This window comes from Pelodiscus sinensis, chromosome 7 (assembly GCF_049634645.1).
Source record: "Pelodiscus sinensis isolate JC-2024 chromosome 7, ASM4963464v1, whole genome shotgun sequence".
NCBI lineage: Eukaryota > Metazoa > Chordata > Testudines > Trionychidae > Pelodiscus > Pelodiscus sinensis.
Window position 1 is genome coordinate 56,719,113 of NC_134717.1, and position 19,564 is coordinate 56,738,676.

General features: G+C 43.9%; 1 protein-coding gene across 3 annotated transcripts in view; it reads left to right on the forward strand.

Annotated features, from left to right (window-relative positions):
* The window catches only part of ALS2 (alsin Rho guanine nucleotide exchange factor ALS2), a 65,544-nt gene that overhangs the window by 32,930 nt on the left and 13,050 nt on the right, over positions 1–19,564 (forward strand). For all 3 annotated transcript variants that reach the window (XM_075933860.1, XM_075933861.1, XM_075933862.1), the window contains 13 exons: positions 1,569–1,731; positions 2,377–2,508; positions 5,240–5,368; positions 6,304–6,374; positions 8,048–8,114; positions 13,405–13,607; positions 13,750–13,815; positions 14,614–14,712; positions 15,318–15,482; positions 16,892–17,003; positions 17,313–17,390; positions 17,484–17,617; positions 19,298–19,465. In XM_075933860.1, the coding sequence (XP_075789975.1) occupies positions 1,569–1,731; positions 2,377–2,508; positions 5,240–5,368; positions 6,304–6,374; positions 8,048–8,114; positions 13,405–13,607; positions 13,750–13,815; positions 14,614–14,712; positions 15,318–15,482; positions 16,892–17,003; positions 17,313–17,390; positions 17,484–17,617; positions 19,298–19,465 (1,587 nt within the window). The remainder of the gene's footprint in view (positions 1–1,568; positions 1,732–2,376; positions 2,509–5,239; positions 5,369–6,303; positions 6,375–8,047; positions 8,115–13,404; positions 13,608–13,749; positions 13,816–14,613; positions 14,713–15,317; positions 15,483–16,891; positions 17,004–17,312; positions 17,391–17,483; positions 17,618–19,297; positions 19,466–19,564) is intronic.

Below are 19,564 nucleotides of genomic sequence, written 5' to 3' on the forward strand. Positions count from 1 at the left end.
CTGAAACAAAAGACAGGACTATGCAGCACTTTAAAGACTAACAAGATGATTTATTAGGTGATGAGCTTTCGTGGGCCAGACCCACTTCCTCAGATCAAATTGTGGAAGAAAATTGGCATGATCTGAGGAAGTGGGTCTGGCCCACGAAAGCTCATCACCTAATAAACCATCTTGTTAGTCTTTAAAGTGCTTCATAGTCCTGTCTTTTGTTTCAGTAAGACCAGACTAACACAGCTACATCTCTTACTATTTTGCAGGTAATGATTGTCTTTTAGAATGAATCGTTTGTTCTGAGAGAGCTTTTTAGCCAGATACTGTCTGTCAATGGCTAATGCCCAAGGATCTCTTATAGATATTTCACAATATGGGCATCTTAGTAGTCAAACTGTGTATATGTTTTCTAAAAAAAGGATAATCTTCACCCGGTATCCTAATTGTTTGCAGACTCTTGGGTATTTTATCTGAGATAATAGGCAAGATGTGTGCATGAGGTCTCTCTTATTTCTTGATACTGCTACAACGCATTCCCTGTGAGGATCTCAAAGCACTTTAAAAATGCAAGCTATTCAGATTTTAGTATTGTGATCAAGGAAAGCAGTCTTGTCTCCAAAGAAGGCTTTTTATTTTTTTTATTTTTTACACTATGCTTATTGAACAAGAAGACTCCAAAATCTCATGAGCAGAACTAGGCAAGGTATATTCATTTGATATTTGTGAGGTAGCGTCTTGCTAATCATGTAGAACTCTTCGGTGTCCTGCTGTGCAAGTCTCTAAGCTTGTTCTTTGTTCTCTGTTGCTTGTCATCTCCGCTTACTTGATCATCACAAACTCCCCTGTTCAAATAGCTTCTCTGAAAACCAGTGTGCGTGTACGTACACACACACCCCCACCCATCCCTCTTGTATCCTGTTCTGGCTCCAAAATATAGCATTCTCATAACTATTTCCATCCTCTTGCCTGAACTAAATTAATCCTCTATGTAGAAAATCATATTGAGGATTGAATAGATTCTCTGTGTCTTTGAGGTAGGATATGATTTTTCTAGCTGGGGGGAGAAGGCTGTTAAACTTGATTGACCAGTAGTGGTAGGGAGTAGAATACCCAGATATGTTTATGGAGTTATATTAGAGCAAAGATAGGGACTTTCTCACTGCACTGCATTATGCAAATCACTTTTTTCAGTGTTAAAGATGAATTAGTCTTAAGAGGGGACATGGAAACCCATTCTCTGGATATATTTTCACCTGGCTAATTGGAGACCTAATGAAAAAAGGCAGGCAACTAGATATTTTCCAAGGAGGAAACTAGCTCTTCCTTGAGCAAATCTGCTCACCATGCAGTGTCCTAAATTAACAGCTATCAACAAACAAGGCCAGTACTGACATTAACACACAGCCCTGTTACTATGTCATAACTAAACCATAATGGGGACAGATCCTATTGTGTGCTGTACATCCTAATCTCTTTAATCTCTGCTGGTTTGCTATAACCCCAAAAGGAGGCACTCTGTAAAAGTACTACATAGCATTCCTAAAGTTTTATTGTATTTCATTTTTTTCCATCTTTAGGGATTTTTTAGGTAAAACCCAAGAGCTGTTACAAGATCTATCAGAGACAAAGGAGGAAAACATACAGTTGGTGGAAGTGTTAAATACCCTGTTTTTCTTGCCAGTCAGACAACTTTATAACTATGCTAGACTTTTGCTGAAGCTTGCTACGTGTTTTGAAGTGGTAAGCTGTCTTGTCACATATGAAACTTAATTAGTAGGAGGCTTTTGGGAGGGAATGCTGGCCTGGTTTATAAGTAGGCATGACAGAAATCAATTTGAATCACTGTCTGTACAAATTGATTTCAGCTGACATCCTGAAATGGATGAAAAAATATATTGACTGGTAACAGTCTGCAGGAGTGCTGTGTGCCCCTCCCCCCCTTGTGCCTGCATGGATTAGGGGACACTGGCTGTCTTACCATGCAGAGAGCCCTCTGCAACCCCACTATCATGGCCTTGTTCCCTCATGCCCATGATAGCAGGGAGAAGTATGAGCCCCAGGATGTGCGGGAGGCCCTCCTGTTTCTGAAAGGCTCTGTCTCTTGGCAGAGTTTAGCAGTGGGATAGCTTTCCCCATTGCCGGGGGGGCTTTTGTCCTACTTGTGGCCTTGGCTTGAGGGTATCTGCTCTGCCACCTGCAGGGATCGTGTCACTAGCAGCAGAGGTAGCCCTCCACAACTCTGCTATTAAAGGACAGAGCCACTCAGCAGCAAGGAGCCCGCCCCTGGATTTGGGGACTCACAACTACAAACCCATTGTGGCTGGTACGTGTCCTTTGAAATGGTGCATCTCACAGAACCACATGTTTTTGTGTGTTCCCCATTAGACTTCTCCAGAATATCAGAAGCTACAAGATTCCAGCTCTTGCTATGAGACTCTTGCTGTTCATCTCAGCAGGAAAAGGAAGGAAGCAGAATACACACTGAGCTTCTGGAAAACCTTTCCTGGGAAGATGACGGTATGATGACCGCTAAATTGCTATTACCACTCGCACCCGCCTTCATGTTTATATGCACCTGGCTCTGAAGTTGTAACATTCCACTCCCCTGCTTTATGATTGTGATGTATCTGCCAGTGTGCCTGGTTTGGCAGCTTTCTGAGCAGCTCGGGCAGCCCTCTGGCCAGGCACACTGGCTGCTGTTGGGGCACTTTCATGCCTCCCTGGCTCCCAGCAGTGGGTGTTGGGTATGGATGCTCAAGGGCCACAGGAATTCCCCTCCCTCAGCTCCTCACTCCATGTGCTGCCTCTACCCACAAGCACCACCCCCACCGCATCCGTTGGCCAGGGTTCCCAGCCAATGGGAGCTGCAGAACTGGGGCTTGGGACAGAGTAGGGGCGGCATGTGGTGCTCGGAGCTGGATGTTGCCACTTTCCAGGAGCCATGTATGGAGCCTGCTCCTGCCTTGCCAAATTCTCTAGCCCCCCCCCCCCCCCCCCCAGGCCTTGCCTTGCCAAATTCTCTAGCCCCCCCCCCAGGCCTCGCAAGTTCCCCTACCACCTGCCCTTCCTCGACGTTTTAGTCGGGGGTATATAGTGAAAGTGCATGTGTGCTCTCAGAGCCACTCAGCAGTCTCTCAGATCAGGGGTCGGCAGCCTTTTCAAAGGGGCAGGGCCAGGATTTAATGCTCCTGCTCTGGGCTGTGCTGCTCTCCTGGAAGGGTGGGAGGGGCTCTCTCCACCGCACGCCCTGCTTGCTCTCCTGCCCTGGGTTTCACTCTGGCATTTCCTGTGGGAATAGGGAGGAGCAATGTGCACTTCCCCAGAAGCCAACTGCGTCACGGAGCCTTAACACTCCTCCCCCAGCTGGCGCTGGCTCCAGTCTTGGGCGGGGGGGAGCGCAATGGTAGATCGCCTGCACAGGTTGGGGTCGGTGGCTTGGGCACGGGGCAAGGAAGTTAATTACATAATTACAGCTGAGCCATTTTGCTAGTGCCTCAGCTCAAGAGAACGGTGTAATTTAAATTACGAAACAGATTCAGCGTTTTAACTTTCTCATGTTAGTTTGTCAAACTTCATTTTAAATGAAGTAAAATATTACCTTATGTCCAACGCACAAGGCTTCAATGTTTTCTTCATTTATGGCAGGGGTGGGGAACTATCATTTGGAGACTACACAAGTGAGAGGCAAAAAAACTACTTCAGAATCCCTCCAACGCTCTTGACCCTGTCCCCATCAAATCCCAGTTCCCAATTCCCCTATTGCCTCCTCACCCTAGCTCCTGTTTTCCCCACCCCTGGTCCCTACTCCTCCCACAGAGGCGGGAGGGGGTCCCAGCTCTGTGTGGGGTCCCTGTGCCACCCAGTGGAAACGGTTGGGGAGCTGGGGCAGCTCTTGGGGGCACTGGGAGTGGACTCCCCCACGGGCTCCCAGCCCATTGCTTCCTTCTCCCCCAGCTCCCCTGCATATCAGTGCGGCTGGGTGGAGCAGCAGCAGCAAACATTCAGGGGCAGGGCCTCAATCTTGTGGGGGCTGACCTGGCTCTGGGGGGGGGTCCCTGCTCCGCCCAGTAGAGGCAGGTGGGGACCTGGGGTGGCTTTCAGGGACACCAGGGGCATACGTGAGTCGGGGCTTTCTTCACCACCCTTCCCGTGTGCCCAGAAGCCAGAGCTGGTGCTCCAAGCTTTGTGGCTGCATGGCCTCCTTGCTGGGACTCTGTATGCCACTGAAAATCGGCTTGCGTGCCACTTACGGCATTTGTGCTGTAGGTTGCCGACCCCAGTCTCAGAGTAAGGCACCAGCCCGATCTCTCTTCTCCCCCCCCCCCCACAGCTCCCTGTACTGTACCTCAAGAATATACTGTCTAATTTATTAATTGGTTTACCATCTCATCAATGGAAAGTGCATATACACAGCCCTTGTAAAATCTGAGCAGATATGCCACACTCACAAACTCGCTGGTAAAGATAAACAGTCTAAGAATTTAAGTGACTATAAGTATTAGGCAAAAAGTCAGAGTGCTTACTAAAACAGCATTAAAATATAAACGCAGTCAGCTCTAGTAGACTAGGCAACCGTTAGATAAAGTTTTCCTCGCCCCCACTGGATAATGCAGTCAGTAGTACACTCATTTTACCGTTGACATCTGGGCCAGTCCTCAGAGTGTCCTGTTGTTTGCAGCATGGTGGGGCAGGAGAAGGGCAAAGTGTGGGCCCCTGTGTTTGGTTTTTATACCTCAGTCCATGTGCTTGGGGAGCACAAGCCCAGATGTGTCTGGGGGCATTGCTTAGTTTCCAGTCAAAGTAGAGCAATTCTCCAGGTGAGTGATTGTATTGTAGCTGGACAATGGCCATTGGCACCTGTGTGGGTGTTGATTCCTCTCCTTGCTGTTGTCTCTGGGCAGCCAATATCTAGTTGGTTCCCCAACTTGACAGCTTGTTTTAGTGACAACCATACAAAATGTTTATTGATGATATTCATATACTGATAGAGAAATGATTTTAGCAGATCCTAACCTTCCCCTAATATAAAACAGGCTTTGTAACCTATGCAAGATCACAATGATACAAAAATGAGGAATATGAGGGTTACAGGGCTGTCTCTCCAAGGTGCAGTGTGTCACACCCGTAACCTGTCCATGACTTTACAAAAAATCCCCATGACTAAAAAGTAGCCACCGTAACACAAACAACACTGAACTTCAGACGCTATCAAGTGCTTTTATTTATTTATTTTTAATCTAAACTGTAGGATTCCTTAAGGAGACCAGAACGTCGTCTAATCTGTGAAAGCAGTAACCGGGGGCTGTCCCTACAGCATGCTGGGAGATTCTCCGTGAACTGGTTCATCCTGTTCAATGATGCTTTGGTCCATGCTCAGGTGAGCCAATTCCCAGAGCTCTCAGAATTTGCAGTATTTTCACCCCAGCTAGTAGAAAGCGTGTTGCAGTTTTTCCATAGAGGGCATCTGTCGTTCGTAATCTAGGTTTTTTATATTATCTCTCACAGGTGTTGGAACTAGGGATGTTAGATATCAGGTGATAGTCGTGTAACCCCATGAAATCTTAGCAGTTAGATGACTATTCAATAGTCCCCGGGGGCAGGGCCAGTGGCCAGCAAGCTCCCAGCCCCACTCCAGGGGAGTACCCAGCCACTCCATGCTGCTTCATCAGTATCTGAAGCAGCAGCATGGGTTGGAAGGGGGAACTGGTCTGCCAGGGAAGCCTGTTTAAAACCCAGTTCCCCATACCGACCAACTGCCTGCCTCTGATGGAGTGGCAGCAGCCCTTGTCTGTGGAGGTGGGGTCTGAGCTCCCCATGGACAGATCCCACGGACGGGTTCTGCTGCTATGAAGCAGCCTCTCCTCCTGCAGTCCCAGGCTCACTGCGGACAGACGCTGTTCCATGGGATGCGGAGCAGCCTCTGTGAGGCACTTGGCCCTGTTGTGGACAGAGGCTGCTTCCTCCCCTAGCTCCTCCTTCCCCCCACCCCCAGTAGAGGCAGCAAGGGGGGGAAATGCCTAAGCTTATCGGTTAATCATATAGTCAACTACACATTGACGTCCCTAGTTGGAACACCGAGAAGTGTTGCCTGTTTCCAAAGAGGGTTAAAGTCATGTTATGGCTTCACAGGTATCCTAGTTTGCAGCTGGAACATCTAGGAACTACTAGCTTTCAGGGCACCAGTCTCATGCCCATGCCAATTTATGGGGAGACACAACTGCTGAGGAAGATGCATCATAAGGAATTTGTGGTGGGACAAATGGATGTATGAGCAATTTTAATTTTCTGTTTCCCCTTTTTTCCCTGCTACAGTTCTCAACACACCATATTTTCTCCCTTTCTACTCTGTGGGTGGAAGCTATTTCAGAAGAAGCTGATAATATGTGAGTATTCATCCAAAATCAGAGTTCGTTCTTATTTTTTTTTATTGCTGAAATAGTTATATGCACTAATAATAATAATATTTTAACTATTTGGATTAAGTCTTGTAAGCCAGGCACAGTATTGATTGTGTCCTTTGTTCATATATTCTAACTCAATCCAAATTATTATTATTTATTATTTTTGTGCATTTCACTGTGCTTGGTTAAAATAGAATCAAAGAATTGTAAGGGACCTCGAGGGGTCATTGAGTCCAGTCCCCTACCCTCATGGCAGGACCAAGCACTGCCTAGATTAGGCATATCAAACTCTAAACCTACTGAGGGCAGCACAAACAAAAACTGATAGCTTTCAGGGCCATGTAGCTTTCCCAGATGGTTTGTCGAGCCAAAAAAAAAGTGCATTTTAGGTGCCAAGCAGAAGGCACCAATACCCGACAGCTGGCACCTTAGGGCCACAAAAGAAAATGTACTTTGTCGGAAAGTCATAGCTATTTATTATTATAGATTATGTTTTAGGTATATTTTATAATATTACAATAATTTGTGTAAAAGTATTTGTTCATATTAAATATTTTTAAAATTTAATTTTACATATTTTTAAATTTAAATATAAATTTAACATACTTTTAAATTTTGTATATGATACGTAACTTGTTGAAATAAAAACAAGTATAGACCATGGTTAATCAGATAGAACAGGCTTCTGTGAAAATTTCAGATACTTTGTAAGTTTGAGATTTTGCATAAAGATATAATTATTCATGGAATTGCAAAAAATTGACACATTTATTGGTATAAAATTAATATACATTTTGTGATTTTTATTTGGGAATAAATAAATAAAAAACAAAATATTAACAAAACAACCCCTTCCTCTCCCCCAGAGCCAGGCACTCCAGTACCCTCGTTCGAACCCAATTCCTCTCCATTCCCCCAGAGCCAGGCACTCCCAGCCCCCTCCCCCAACCTAATGCCTCTCCTTTCCCCCAGAGCTAGGCTCCCCCAGCTCCCTTCCCAACCTAATACCTAGGTCCCAGAGTCAACGTTGCTGCCTGAGGCACTGGGGTGGCGTGAGCACAGCAGCCAGCTGTGAGCACCTGCTGGAGCGCCTAGCGCAGAGCACCAGCTGGCCGTGAGCGCATGCGCAGAGCAGCCAGGCCATCTGTGACCAGTTGCTGTGGGGCAGAGCGGCCCGGCTGTCTGTGAGCAGGCACTTGGCCATGTGCTCCGAGTGGCCAGCAGGCCGCATTTCATTCTTTTATAAAAAATGTTCTGGGGGCCGCAAAAAATTTTGATCGGGCTGCATGCAGCCCTCCAAATGTCAGTTTGACATGCCTGGCCTAGATCATCCCTGACAGGTGTCTGTCTAACCGGCTCTTAAATATCTCCAGTGATGGAGATTCCACACGATTCCATTCTATTCCTGTTTTGTATCTGTAAATTCCATAGTTCATGAACAGTGGGGATGATGAGGAGTCATTTCTGAGGCTTATGCTGTTATTGTTTTATTTTAAACCATCAGTTAAAGCAAAGTGCCACTCACGGTAACACTCACTTTTTTTTTTTTTTTTATTGACCTTTGGTAAGAAGTCTAATTTATTTTTCTAAGCTGAAATCTTCAGCTGCTAGTGAATGGCCTGTCCTTGATTGGTTTTATTCTTGTTTCTACATAGGAATGGTTTGAAGGTTACTACACCAGAGGAGCAGTTTGTTCTTCTTGCATCAACACCGCAGGAAAAGGTAGGCAGACGTGGAACTTAATTATTTTTGGTGTTGCTAGCGAGACAAGGTGGTGAGCTAATCTAAGCTGGACCTCCCTCGTCTGGCACCCTTGGCACCTGACCGGTCCCGAACGAGAGGATTTGGCAGACCAGGGGAGGTCCTCTATCATTGGCTTCCTGTCACCGCTGCTGCTGCAGCCCCGCTGCCTAACTGGGGCTCCTCGTGGCCAGAGCTCCCCCATGGCTGCCAGCCTTGCTGCCAGACCTCCCTGCGTCTGGACTCTGTGGTTCAGCAACACCCATGGTCCTGCTGGACCAGAGGAATCCTGGTTTAGAGAGGTACAACCTATATCTATTTTTGTTTAATTGTACCAAGTTCTGTTGGTTAGTGAGATAAGCGTTCAAGCTACACAGAGTTCTTCTGGTCTGGAAAACAGTGTCATAACTACATATAAGATGGAACTGATAGTTTGGCATATCTGGTTAGCGTATATTCTACAGGACCATTGAAGATAATGGACTGTTACCACCTCTGTAGAACTAGGACAGAAACAGCAGGGCAGAATGGCTTAGATTGTTGTAATAAGCCATAAATCCAGTGTCTATTAAAACTACAAATTTTAGTGTCTGGCAGAGTTATGATAGAAATGTAGCCGTGTTAGTCTGGTGTAGCTGAAACAAAACACAGGACTATGTAGCACTTTAAAGACTAACAAGATGGTTTATTAGATGATGAGCTTTCGTGGGCCAGACCCACTTCCTCAGATCAAATAGTGGAAGAAAATAGTCACAACCATATATACCAAAGGATACAATTAAAAAAATGAACACATATGAAAAGGACAAATGGCGGGGGGGGGGGGGGGAGGAAGGTAAATGCCTGTGAGTTAATGGTATTAGAGGTGATAATAGGGGAAGCTATCTTTGTAATGGGTAAGGTAGTTGGGGTCTTTGTTCAGCCCCCCGCGGAGAGTGTTGAATTTTAGCATGAATACCAGTTCAGAGGATTCCCTTTCAAGGGCAGATTTGAAAGTCTTCTGAAGTAGGATGCATGTGATTAGGTCATTGAGACAGTGTCCTTTCTGGTTGAAATGGCAAGAAACTGTTTTTTCTTTGTGATCCTGTCTAATGTCTGTTTTGTGGGCATTGATTCTTTGGCGAAGTGTCTGAGACGTTTGTCCAATGTACATAGCAGACGGACACTTTCGGCACATGATAGCATAGATTATATTTCTGGATGCGCAGGAATATGTATTCTTGATCTTATAACTCACTTGGTTAGGCCCAATAATGGTGTCAGCAGAGTGAATATGTGGACAAAGCTGGCAACGGGGTTTGTTGCAAGGAAAAGTACCAGGGTTGGTATTAGTGTGGTATGTCCTGTGGTTATTGGTAAGAATCATCTTGAGGTTAGGTGGTTGTCTATAGGAGACTATGGGTCTGTCTCCCAGAGCTTCTTGGAGTTTAGTATCCTGTTCCACTATAGGCTGTAATTTATTGATAATGGGTTGGACAGGTTTAAGTTGGGAGCTGTAGGTGATAAGTGTTGTTCTATTGTTGGTTTTCTTGGGTCTGTCTTGTAGTAGATGGTTTCTAGGTATTTGTTTGGCTCTTTCAATTTGCTTTTTTATTTCTCCGGGTGGGTAGTTGAGATTTATAAATGCTTGGTAGAGATCCTGAAGTTTCTGGTCTCTGTCAGTGGGATTAGAGCAGATGCGGTTGTATCGAAGGACTTGGCTATAGATGATGGATCTTATGGTGTGTGCTGGATGGGAGCTGTGGAAGCATGTAGGTAACTGTATGAGTCAGTGGGTTTTCTGTAGAGGGTGGTGTCTAATTTTCCATTGTTGTACTGTGGTGTCCAGGAAATGGATCTCTCGTGTGGAATGGTCCAGGCTGAGGTTAATGGTGGGGTATAGGTTGTTGAAATCTCTGTGGAATGTCTCCAGTGTTTCTTGGCCATGCGTCCAGATCATAAAGATGTCATCGATGTAGCGTAAGTAGAGAAGGGGCAAAAGGGGACGGGAGTTGAGGAAATGTTGTTCTAGGTCAGCCATTAAGATATTAGCATACTATGGGGCCATGCATGTACCCATGGCTGTGCCGCTGATCTGGAGGTAATGAATGATCTGGCAGAGTTATGAATTTGAACTCCCACTTTCTCTTTGAAAGTGTTGGGCAGGTTTCCTTTGAGGATGAGGACCTGAGAGGTCAGACCTAGAGTGAACGTTTTGTGAAAAGTGTTCGCCCACAGGTGATATAGGGTGTTTCTGTATCTTATTTTACTATGTTAGCTCATTCAAGATTTTAGAGATAGACATGTAGTGAGTGGGCCGGGTGAGGACCACATGTTATGGTAGGAACGTGTAAGGCCCTATGTCTTGAAAGATGTGTTGATCATCGTTGCAGTGGAGCTACATCTGCAGATTTTGCATCTGTTATTCCAGAAGGATCTAGGGGTACGTCTAGACTACATGCCTCTGTCGCCAGAGGCATATAGATTAGGCTATCAGGCATAGGAAAATGAAGCGGTGATTTAAATAATCGCCGCTTCATTTAAATTTACATGGCTGCCGCGCTGAGCCGACAAACAGCTGATCAGCTGTTTGTCGGCTCAGCGCGGTAGTCTGGATACGCGGGTGTAGACATCAAAGGCATTTGTCGACCACCCAGGTATGCCTCCTGGGATGAGGATTATTTAAATCGCCACTTCATTTTCCTATGCCTGGTAGCCTAATCTACATGCCTCTGGCGACAGAGGCATGTAGTCGAGACGTACTCTAGTACAGTTTTGAGTAGGTGTGTCCTGGTCTGTGGGTAGCTTGCTTCTGATGAGGTTGGGGAGAGGTGTTGTTTGAAGATCAGAAGTAGGGGTTCAAGAAAGATTTCTTTCAGGATAGGGTCTTCATTGAGTGTAGCTTGTAGTTTGATACCCCCAATGGGTTCCAGAGTGTGGTGCTAAGTGACAACTAGGGGTGCGTCGTCAGAGTTGAAGCAGGTTCTCTCAGGAAATCTGGATGGCCTGGTCCATGGTGTGATCTAATTCTATGGTAAAGTGTGTGTGTGTGTGTGTGTGTGTGTGTGTGTGTGTGTGTGTGTGTGTGTGTGTGTGTGTGTGTTTTCTCTGAATTTTTTCCTTGGAGAATCTTATATGGTGTTTCAGTGTCTGGTTGTTACATATAAAGCTGCTCCAAGAAATCTATTAACAGACTTAGGAAGATAGGTGTGGTGATCATTTGGACCTGGTGTATTGTTGTGTGTAAGGTTCCATTGTTTGAAGCCAATGTGGTGTCCAGGAATTTGATGATACTGGTCAAGTGTTCCAGAAAGAGTGTAATGAACTGTTGGTGGAGGCTGAATTTGAGGTGGAGTGTAAGTTGTGTCTCAGAGGATAAAAATAACATCAGCGTTGTGATGTAGTGGGGCATCTTGCTGGTTGCTAGGCTTGGGCTGTCACCTACTGGCCCTGTCTGTGAGCATGGCCCAGCAGGGGGGCCAGACACTGCCCTGACCTGTTCTGAATAGGGGGAGGGAAGGAGGTTGGAACAAAGGAAGTATGTGGGGGGAGGAAGAGTTAGTCTGGGGCTGGAAACATGATGGAGATAGCCTAGGGAGAGGGCTTGGAGACTAGGGGCTCAGGCACCCTGCCGTAAGGGGTCTGGGGCCTCCTAGGCCCCCTTCTATTGCCACATCATGTCTACGCTGTGCTTTATTCTGGAAAATCAATAAACCCCTCTCTATTCTGCTGGCTGGTGGAGACTGTTCTGGCTGCTATGGGGTGCAGGATCGGGGGAACCCCGACTGTGCCGTCACAAGTGTATTTCAGGTATATCATTGGCTTGGGGTATATTTGCCCAGAAACTCTTCTTTGGGGTAGCCCCAGAAGATGTTGGCATATTGGAGACCTATCCTAGCGCCCTATGTCTGCTCCCATGGCTTCTGGACAAATTGTTCACTGTTGAATGTAAAATTTTTCTGGGTTAGGATGAAATGAAGGAACTTGGTGTGGCTATCTGAGGGTTGTTGATGGTCTTGTAAATATTTGAGGCAGGCAGCTATGCTGATGTAAAGGGAAGTGACATCCATGGTGACAAGCATGGCCTTCTGAGGGAGGCTGTTGCAATTTCCTCCAAGTCCATATTATGGAGTGACCTGTAGGAAGCTGGTCCTTTTGTGGTGAGTGGCTTGGGGGTGGCTTTTATAAGTTGTGGTAGTCCTTCACTGAGAGTGCTGAGCCAGATAGGATGTGTCTGCTTGGCTTCCCATGTTTGTGTATCTTGGGAAGCATCTCCTGGGTGTGTTTGTTTGAGATTTGGTTTATAGTTTCTGTTGGAGTTGTTTGGAGAAGGATTTAATTATATCCTTAAATTCCTGGGTAACTGTGGCCTGGGGGTCACCTTTGGTGTTCTTTACAGTAGGTGGCGGCAGAGCATTGTCGACTGGCCTCATGACATAGTCATCACAGTTGAGGGCCACGATGACACCCCCTTTGTCTGATGGCTTGAGTGCTACATGATGGTTAGATGTTGGGGACTGCATAGCTGTCCTCTTGAAAGTGGAGCGATTATGGTGGATGTGATGTATGTTAAGGGTTTTCCAGTAACTCTTTTCCTGACACAATCCAAGTAATGATCAAGAGTGTGGTTTTGTCCCATCTGTGGTGTTTATTCAGATGGGGTTTTTTTCCCTTACAATGGTCATTGGTGATGTGGTAATTGAGTGTCGTCGTGTGAGAATTTCTCAGGCAGAATCCCTTGAATAATTCTTCTGGCTCTCCAAGTTGGTGTGGTACCAACTACTGTGGAAGGTCCCAAGTTCAGTCCCTTAGGAGCACAGATAATTCAACTCCAGTTAGTGGTAGTCTTGATTTAAATTGATGATCAGGTGTCATGTAGTGCTCATATGGTGGGTACTGGTGCCATGTGTTTTCTTGGATGTGGTGGTCATTGTAGTTCCACTTTATTTTTCTGTTAGATGGCTGTTGTGAGTTTTTTATATAGCTGTTTTGGATTTCATCTGATTTGCAGGTAACTTTCCTGATTTCTCTCCCCCCCCAATAACATAGGTGTGTGTGGTGGTGATAAGCATCTCTTTATAATGAAGAGATGGAGGAAAAACAATGGTGTATCTTGTCTTGCAGTAATGTGAGAAGGTATCCTGTGTGAATAGTATTCACTCAAGGAGCTAAAAACCTCAATCTTATTTATTAAAATGCCAGTTAGTTCTACATTTGTCCTGTGGTAATCTCTGTGTAGAAAGAGATGGATTATTACGGACAGTGGATTATTTACAGAGCATTTCTATTTCAGACAAAGTGGCTGAGGGCCATAAGCCAAGCTGTGGATCAGGCCCTAAGAGGGACATCTGACTTACCACCTTATGGAAGCAGTGGGAATATTCAGAGACAGGAGCCCCCTATTTCACGTAGTGCAAAATATACCTTTTACAAGGACCCACGGCTTAAAGATGCCATCTATGATGGGCGATGGCTTTCTGGGAAACCTCATGGCAGGTAAAAGCATTCAAACTCAACACTTCAGTGGGCTAGAAGGAAGTAGTTGTGTTGGTGTGCAAAATAGTCATTATTTTGCTTGCATGAAATGTGAGGTAATAGTGAAACTGGCTTAACTGTGATGGGCGTTTGTGTGTTCCAGAGGGGTCCTAAAATGGGTAGATGGAAGAATGTATTCTGGAATGTTCCGAAATGGCCTGGAAGATGGGTAAGAGCAGAGTTTGTAATCCTCTGAGCCAGAGAACAGAAAATGTGTTTATGGTACTAGTGTCTCTTTAGATCAAGGTTGTATGTATGTTAGGGATGTTAACTAACAATTAATTTACTAGTCGAGTAGTTGATGACATTTCCAGAAAGACAGCAGCACCAACATCTTGAGCCTCTGACACTTCATGTTCATATTAGACTCTGCCACCTTTATAACACCGCACTTTATAATCCTTTTGTTCCTTCAAGTATCTATAGTGGTGTTAGATGTTTAAATCCATAGTTAAAATAAGCCTGTGACCTAAGCCATGAAAGTATTTAAGAACTTGACTTGCGATAATGGTAGATCGGTCTGTTCTACCTGTGCAGTGCAAAGGGATAGAAGCAGACTTAGGATCTGAAATAATAAGAGTGATTTTAAAAAACTTTTTTTTTTTTTTTTGAGCGGGGTGGGAACTAAATGGTTTTGCTGGTGAGTTGCTTAGTCTTGTGCTGCAGGATTCCATTGCAGCACAAAAGCCAAAGCACTAATGGAGGAAGAGAAGGGTTGCTACAGGCCAGAACTAAATGTACAAGTAAACTAACCTAGTGACTTAGAACTCTTTTTTTTTTTTTTTTTTTTTTTTTTTTTTTTTTTTTGACAAAAATCTTATTTCTAGCAGCTGGCGATAGAGACGCAGTGCAATGTAATGTGGAAAAATGGTTTTGGTTTGATGTCTCTCTTTGTAAATAACTGAGTTTGAATTTGTCTCTACATCCGTATCATGGCTGTTCATGTCTGATCTTCATGCATTGGCAGGTATGGTGAATACAAAATACCAAACAAAGCCTTAACCAAGGATGACCGTTATGTGGGACATTGGAAGGAGGGCAAAATGTGTGGACAAGGAGTCTATAGGTAATGCCTTCTTTCATGAAGATATGTGCTCCTTGTGCGAGTAAGTGTGTAGTCCAAGAAGGAATAACTGTTGGCACTTCAGTTGCCATATCAAGTTCTGGTTTCAGCATCAGTTCATTCCCTTTGGGCGGTGCGCTGGAACTTTGATTTCTTTCCAGAGTGGAGGGCTATTGTTTCAAGTCTTCACACTGGCATTCCTATTGCTATTTTCATATCTCCAAACTCCTGGCTGTGCTTACTATGGCTTAATTTCCACATTACTTGGCAGTTTTGTGATGTGCACCCACTCTGAATGCTGTGACACGGTCTCTGTCTTACTGTTGCTTCCTGCTTTCAACCTGCACGTTTTTTGTCTTGAAATTCATTGTCACAAATCTCTCCTGGTATTTCATGTCTTACTTGCAAAAGGCTCTTAACATTCTTATACTCAGCAACCCTTTTTCATTCACCTCTGAGCCATACTTGTTCATCTCGTTCCACAGTGAGGCTTGGGGTTAACAGAGTCTCTGAAGGAAAAGGAAAACATTCAGTGTCTGTTCATGAAAAACCTTGGGCTGAAAGGATACAGAACAGAAGAACATGACCCATTTATTTTGTCATTACAGCTATGCCACTGGTGAGGTGTATGAAGGATGTTTTCAGGATAACATGCGTCATGGACATGGTCTCCTGCGAAGTGGTAAACTGACCTCTTCCTCTCCCAGTATGTTCATTGGCCAGTGGGTGATGGATAAGAAGACCGGATACGGAGTCTTCGATGATATCACAAGGTAATGTGTTGATAGCTACAATCCTAAACTTTTATTCTTTGGGGGAAAGGAATGAGTTGATATCTTGTGTGTGTTTTCAGTTTCTGCAGTTTGGCTTCAGTCCTTTTTAGGCTTTTGGGATTGATAGAGCAGGATTAGGAACTCCAAGTGTAGGCTCCCTTCCACAGCTTTTGTTTGAACCAATACTTTGAGACATCCTTTCCATCATATTTTCTGCTTGAAGCGTGACACTGACTGTGATAGCTTATTCAATACAATTCATACCTCTGCATGGCAAATGGCACACATAGTACAGCTCCCTCCCCAGGCCAGACTGGGAGCTGGGTAATTGATACTCATGCTTATTGGTTACCCATTTAAACAATTGCACTCTTGCATCCCTAGAGTTAAACCTATGCAAAGAATTCATTGTTAGCTTCTCCCCAATGGCCTTATCTTTGTTGAGTGTCCCTTTAGCACCTTGATCATACAGGGACCCCACGGATTGTTTAGTGGTTTTCTCCTGCTTATGTGACTTTTTTTTTTGCTGTTCATTTTTTAATCTTTGGCTAGTTGCTCCCCAAGTTATTTTTGGGCTACCTAATTATATTTTTATACTTCCCTGGACTTGTCCTTGTGCTCCTATTTTCTTCAGTAAGATTAACTTCCAATTTTTAAGAGATACCTTTTTGCTTCAAACTGCTTCTTTCACTTTTTAAATTGAGTGTATACATTTAATTTGAACTTCTATAATGATTTTTAAGAAGTTTCTGTGCAGGTGGCAAGCATTTCAGTTTTTTGACTGTATCTTTTCATTTCTGTTATCTAGCTTCCTGCTTTCTCTCTCTGTGCGTGCTTGCATGCGTTCGTTCCCCCCCACACTTTCTGAAGCGAAATGCTATAATGGTGGGCTTTGCTGGTGTTTTTCACCTCCATGAGGATGTTCAACTTAAATAGCAACCATAATATAAAATTGTCAATCAGTTCAGCTACATTCATCTTTTGATCACACTCTGAACCCCAGTTGGGACTAAATCAAGTATAGCTTCTCCTTTTGTGGATTTCGGGTACCCAAGGTCTAGCTCCTTCCATTCTAAGATGACATGTATCAGCGTGGGGATAGTTGAAATCCCCAATTATTGAATTTTTTGTTCTTTGTAGGCTATCTTCCAGAACATCTAAAATACTAAATTTCATAGTAACAGTCTTGCCACCTGTAGTCATTTCAATGTATTTTTGTTAATATTTATGTATGTCTGCTGTTGAGAATCCTGTTCCATTGAATTTGTGAAATCACTTTTAAATGCATGACATGTGAGTTGCTGACCTTGTGAACCACATCTTCAATGCTACAGTGGAGCCCAAGAGGAAATGGATTTCCTCCAAACATTAGGCTATTTTCTCTAACTCTGTTTTTCTGATTTCTGCAGAGGAGAAAAATACATGGGAACATGGCAAGATGACCTCTGCCAGGGAAATGGTGTTGTGGTTACTCAGTTTGGACTGTACTATGAAGGAGCCTTTAGCAACAACAAAATGATGGTGAGCTGGACTGTGGATTGCATACTGGATTTTTTCACCCAGCTGTTGTTTATCCTGTACAGCACTCTACATCTCACTGTCAAAGCTGAACACTTCTCTTTTGTAATTTTAAATTCTTCTTTTTAATGGCCGGCCTGTGCTGCAGCCTCCTATGGAAGTTGTAATTTTAAAAATTCAACACTTACCAGCAGATGTAATTTGAGATACCATAGTATACTTCTGTACCTAGAATGTAGTCTTTTTAATGGTGACTACTGTACACACTATCTGTCCGTAATCTGTTGCATTAATTATATTTTCTTTATATAGGGAACTGGGATTTTGCTTTCTGAAGATGACACAGTCTATGAAGGAGAGTTTTCGGATGATTGGACACTTAGTGGAAAGGTTGTAATTATGCTTTTTGGGTTCCGTATTGATCATTTCTGAATGGGATTCAGTTTAATTCTTTTCCCTGCTCCTTCTCTTCCCTCTCACAAGGGAACCCTGACCTTGCCAAATGGAGATTACATTGAAGGTCTCTTCAGTGGAGAATGGGGATCTGGAATAAAAATCACTGGAACCTACTTCAAACCCAGCTTATATGACAGTGAGAAGGACAAACCTAAAGCATTGTGAGTTATAGGTAGAGAATCTCTGCTGTTCTGGCTGAGTAGTGCCTCAGTTGCACTCAATCTCATTCAAAGCTAATTAATTCAGCAACAACATTTGACCTGGAACAATGACTCTTGATTCGTACTGTGTCTTTACTCTTTGTTGGAGAAGAGTCAAGGCTTAGCATTGCAAGTCCTCAAAGACGAGCGCAGGATGGTGGACTTGGGGAGGCTTGCTTTTGTCATGTTTGTGGGTTTTTTCCCTTCTTCCATCCCAGAACACTAGCTGGGGGTGAAGGTAACGAGAGTTTCGGAACACAAGTTATACGACTGAATTCAGAGACTTCATGGGAAAAGGATGGAATAGTTCTGTTTGAAAAATTGTTGGCCACTTTTGGAGTTGTCATTAGTTCTGTGGGGAATCTGTTTTTAACACCTAAGTTAGAACTAGGAACTTGCATAGAAAGTAGCTAACAGCAATTGGAAATGTACTAAGGGAGCCTCATGGATCACAAGCAATGGTGTTTCCACATCTTGGCAAAGCTAATTCTAGAAAGCGTTAATTAAACGCTCATATACTATTGATTCTTCAGTTTCAGGATCACTAAAACTCACTCTGAAATTTCAGAAGTGTATATTAGAATGAGAACTGTAGCCCATATGTTTGGATGCCTTGTCACTATGCTTCCTGAAACATTCACTAGTATTATCTTTTGACAGCACTGACACCTACAACTTGATGCAAAGTTAAACAGGCATCCCTGCTGAACTGAACACTTGCAATCTTAGCTAGCTGTCTGCTTTTCACCCCAGTAGGGAGTCTATGAATAAATGTATGTACACACTACTTGTTTCACAGCCAGTCTTCACAAGAGTTCTATCTGTCTTCATAACATATTGTTGTAAAAAAGGCTAGTTGCCCACCTTTTATGGAGGTATGAAACTAGACAGCATTGCAATCGAAGTGCTGGCAGTTCTAATTGTGCTTAGTCTCAAGTGCTGGGAAACAAGTTAAGAACATTAAAAAAAGCTATCGGTGTTGAGAACACTTTATGTGGCTTTACCTAAATGTGTATAAAACTGTCAGTCACTGGCAGCTTTTGTTCCTTCAGGGGGTCTCCAGGCTTTTTTCTGGGAGTATCAATAATGGTGAAGGTAGACACTGCCAAATGCAGCACACTTCCTTGTCTCCAATATTTATTACATCAAAGCAATGCATATCTGAGGCACTACATATATTCCATGTTAGAACTGAGTATGTGTGTCATATATAGGAAGACACTATTAAAAGAGTAGAGACTAATGTTTCTAATGTCCTAAATTGTTGAATTGGAATCTGTTTCTGTTCAATCTGTTGTTAAATAAGTACACAGATGGCTGTATGTTTCAAGGCTGCTCTTAAAAAGTGAGAAGAATAAGGGTATTGCTGGTCCTTAAATGAGCTCATTTCAGAAACTTTTGGTAGTCTCTAGATGTAGTCCTAAAGCTTAACATAAAAGCTATCTCAGAGATAATAGATATCTGATGCTAGCCATTAAGATAACATTAGCTATTAGACTTAACATTCATAACATTTTAAATGTTCAGCTTTCCTCAAACAAGTGTAAAAACATCGTACAAGCATGCAGATATAATTGAGTGCAGTTTTATGTTCCAAGATTGTTATGAATCAGAGTTGGCATTTGGTGGTGGTTTTATCAGGAGGAAGCTTGGAATCCTAGCCGTGCCTGCTGATGAGAAGTGGAAGGCAGTGTTTGAAGAATGCTGGCACCAGCTGGGTTGTGAGAATCCGGGCCAGGGAGACAGATGGAAGGCCTGGGACAGCATTGCTGTGGCTCTCACCACCAACCGACGTCAGCACAGAGACAGGTTAGTGTGCAGCTGCATAGTTGCCAGGATGAAGAAGTTCTTTCAAAAGAAGCTGGGCTCACACCATGGGAAGATTAAGAAAATGTCTTTTCTAAGTAC